At 29.4% G+C, this 3,949-nt stretch overlaps 1 protein-coding gene across 1 annotated transcript; it reads right to left on the reverse strand.

Annotated features, from left to right (window-relative positions):
- Positions 1-2,821: 2,821 nt before the first annotated feature.
- Positions 2,822-3,272, reverse strand: LOC120122330 (cell division cycle protein 48 homolog). The gene is made up of 2 exons (XM_039141472.1): positions 3,033-3,272; positions 2,822-2,944 (listed from the first exon to the last, which is right to left on the reverse strand). The coding sequence occupies exons 1-2, from the start codon at positions 3,270-3,272 to the stop codon at positions 2,822-2,824; spliced, it is 363 nt and encodes a 120-aa protein (XP_038997403.1).
- Positions 3,273-3,949: the final 677 nt, after the last annotated feature.

Genomic DNA, 3,949 nt, shown 5'->3' on the forward strand with positions numbered 1-3,949 from the left:
GTTGGTTCTTGAAAACAACGACGGTGTTAATAGATATTATTAAAATATGATTTTATCATATCTTAGTCAACAGGTTAACAATTAGCTCATACGATCGTTAACTCTTTAACGGAAAAAAACGAGTTTAGAATATATGAATAGACATGTGACTAATTTATAATTTTTAATAGTCAGGAGACTCAATAAAATAATGTTATATAATTAGAAAATCATTTTGTAATTTTTAATAGTCAGAAAACTCAACAAAATAATATTATATAATTAGAATATCATTTTGTAACTTTTAATAGTCGGGAAATTCAACAAAGCAACACTCTAATCGGGGGACTATTTATATACTTTACCCTAAAAATAAATTGACCACATTTGGGGGTAAAGCTAATTTGATATCGGTGGAGCACAGATTGTTGTGCAGAAGCGGAAGAGCGGCCAAGTTGCGGGGAAATACTAACGCGGTTGCTGGATTGCGAGTACTCTCTATGCTGATTCTGTTTGTAGGAAAACCTGGTAAGGTATTAACAGTGTTGTCGGATTTTCAGGTTGTATAATACTTTATAATTTTCCCAATCATTTTAATAACAACATTTTCTTGAGATTTTATGTTGGAAAAATGTCTTTTCCTTTTCATTTTTATAGGTTGGGATGTGGCCCATGACCCAAAAAAAATTGATGAAATGTTTTCTTCTGATCTCGATATCCCATTTCCGGAAGAAATTATGAAATGCAAAGCACCATGAACCTCTGCATATTTTCTCCTAGAGGATTTAAAGTCTTGCATGCCCCAACTGGTGAAAATAATCTTGCATTCACCATTTTTTTATTGTGTAAAGTACAAAAATGATATTCGATTATAGGGTATTCTTTTGTTAATTCCCCCAACTATTAATAATAATAAAATGATCTTTTTGATTATAGTCATTGTTTTGTTGAATCATTTGACAATTAAAAATTACAAAATGGTCACTCAATTATTTATATGTTTCAATTTGTTCTTTTCCGTTACAAAATTGACGGTTGTTTGAGTTTCACGATAACCTACTGATTGAGATATGTAGTCATTTGAGATTTTGTGATCAGATTTTATCATATCGTAGTCAGTAAGTTAATGTCCAATTCAAATGATCGTATTTTTTAACAAACAAAAAAAAAGACAAGTTTAGAACATATGAATAGTCGAGTGATCATTTTGTAATTTTTAATAGTTGAGGGACTCAACAAAGCAACGCCTTATAGTTGGAGGACTATTTTATAACTTTTAATAGTTGAATGATTCAACAAAGCAACATCATATAGTTGATGGATCATTTATTTACTTTTCCCTTTTTCTATTAAAAACACAATGTCTCTTATGAAAAGTTAAAATGATAATTCCTTACAGTATTACTATTATTGAATACAGAGAAAACACACTATAATCAGTTGACCAATTATATTATTATTGAATGGGCGCTTAAGTATTACTATTATTGGAGGGTTAATTTTTTTAACTAAATAAAATCAAATTATTTGATGTATAAATATTAAGGGTTAAATATATAATTATACCAATATTTTTAACAACCATGTCATCTTCTTTGTTAAATGTTAGTGACTACTTGATTGAAACACTTGAATAATTACGAGGTTTGATTAACAAAATTGAAAGATCGGTAGTCAAAATAAAAATAGGCAATAAGTTAAGTGGTCATAGATATAATTTACCCATAAATATATAGGTGTAATAGTATTGAGGGCCACAAACTTTTCTAAAAAAGCTAATCTAACCCTCGGTTTTTTTATACTCAATGTGACCCTCAAACTTAGAAGAAAAAGAAATCAATGTGACTCTTTGACAATCGATTTTTGTCGTTAACCGTTATGACGTTGAAGTATCATTTCATGATACAGATGTGATGATCTATGATGGCTAGTGATGTGGCAAATAGACTAAATTGATATTTTTTGTCGAGTTCGAGGGTCAAATTGTATTTTAAGTTTATTGGCCTATTTTTTAATAAAAAATTGTTTTAAAACTAAAATATAAAAATATTCAAAATATAAAATATAAAAATACTAAAAATAAAAATTATATTTCTAAAATTTAAAAATATATATTAATGAGAGTAACTAAAAATTTTATTGTTTAAGGATTCATTGAATTTAGAGGTGAATTATAATATGAATTTTATTTTATTTAGTAGTATAATTATATTGTTATGTTTGTACATATCAATTCTAATGTGAGTTACTTTGTGAAGACAAATTTGACATTCCTTGAAAATTTTTAAAAAATAAATAAATATTGGGGGTGGAAAAACTTTCAAACACATTAAGTCCATATCCACCTTGAGTCCTTGACTTATAGAATTATAGAAATTGACAGTGTTGGTCGATCTTTCTATTAATTTTTTTATAAATTTAGGTGACATTTACTTCTCTCCGTCATGTATATTCACTAAAATGCTCATCTTAATTATACAATTATTTTTATTTTTTAATTATAGTATATTTTATAATTAAATTTTAATTTCATAACTTTTAAATTTTATTTTATAAGAATTTATAATATTATTTAATTATATTTATAAATATTGAGTGAAATAGAATTTGAAAGAGATTTGGAGTTCAAGATAATTAGAGGTAAATATATAAGGGTAAATTATACAATGATCAGTAATGTTTAAGTTTTCGTTTTTCTTATTGAAGTTTCAAAAGTAATAAATCGATCACTAATATTATCGATTTGTTACAAATTGGTCATTCGACTTTAACGACCGTTAACGACATGACAGAAAGTATAATTGGAGCGTTAACTGCTAACTTAGATCACTACGGTGAAAAGTCAAATGTCTTTAACGATCACCTCTTTACATTTAAATAAAACCCAATCCCTAAAACCAACCAAGGTAAAGATGGAAGAGAAAGGTAAACAACTCCAACCGGGTACAAAGACAAGCATGTTTTCCTTGATAGAAACAATCCATGAATTGAAACCCATATTACTATAGCTCTACTTATTCTGTAAAGATAGAATTTGAAGGCTCTGAGCTTACCTGGCTAGCAATCGAGTCAAGTTCATCGAAGAAGAGGACACAAGGTGTAGACTGTCGTGCCTTGTCAAAAATTTCACGGACATTAGCCTCACTCTCTCCAAACCACATTGTAAGTAACTCTGGACCTTTGACACTAGTAAAGTTTGCCTGGCATTCACTGGCAATGGCAATAACTTTGGCCAAAAGTGTTTTGCCACATCCTGGAGGGCCATATAATAGTACTTCCTTTGAGGGTGACATCCCAAACTTCTAAAACATCTCAGGATGCTTCACTAGATATTGAACAGTCTGCACATCAACGTAACTAGTTGGTGAAGGTTTTTTTATGAGAAACAAATAAGAAATGAAAATCAGTTTGGAGTATTGCCTCTTAATGCTCCCTTTTAACATTCTCAAGGCCTCCAATATCTTTCCAAGCATTAGACACTTCAAAAACTTGAGAAAAATTTAAGAATGGTAAGAAACACAAATAACTCTGAGGCATCATGAGAGAATCCATTCAAACAAAAAAATATTTTTTTGGGTCATTTTCCTTCCATAATTCCGGTAATCAAAGAACATCCTTCCACAATTTTCATTCATCCAAGCAGTGTCCACTTTAGCTGGATGTTCACAGTTGCAAAGTGGAACACATGAAGTCTTCCATCTTCACCTTAGATGAGTTTTTTCTTAGAAATTTTCTGAGAAATTTCAAACAAAAGAGATCAAGAAGAAAAATAAGGTAAATTAGGTTTATGGGGATTGGCTTTTTATGTTAAGGTGAAAAGGTGACCGTTGAAGACATTTGACTCTCCACTGTGAGGGTCCAGGTAAGTAGTTAACACTCCAACCGTCATATGATCAATTTATAACAAATCGATAATATTAGTAATCGATTCATTATTTTTGAAACTTTAGTAAAAAAATGAAAACTTACA

The sequence above is a fragment of the Hibiscus syriacus genome, unplaced genomic scaffold, assembly GCF_006381635.1.
Source record: "Hibiscus syriacus cultivar Baekdansim isolate YM2019G1 unplaced genomic scaffold, ASM638163v2 tig00110386_pilon, whole genome shotgun sequence".
Taxonomy (NCBI): domain Eukaryota; kingdom Viridiplantae; phylum Streptophyta; class Magnoliopsida; order Malvales; family Malvaceae; genus Hibiscus; species Hibiscus syriacus.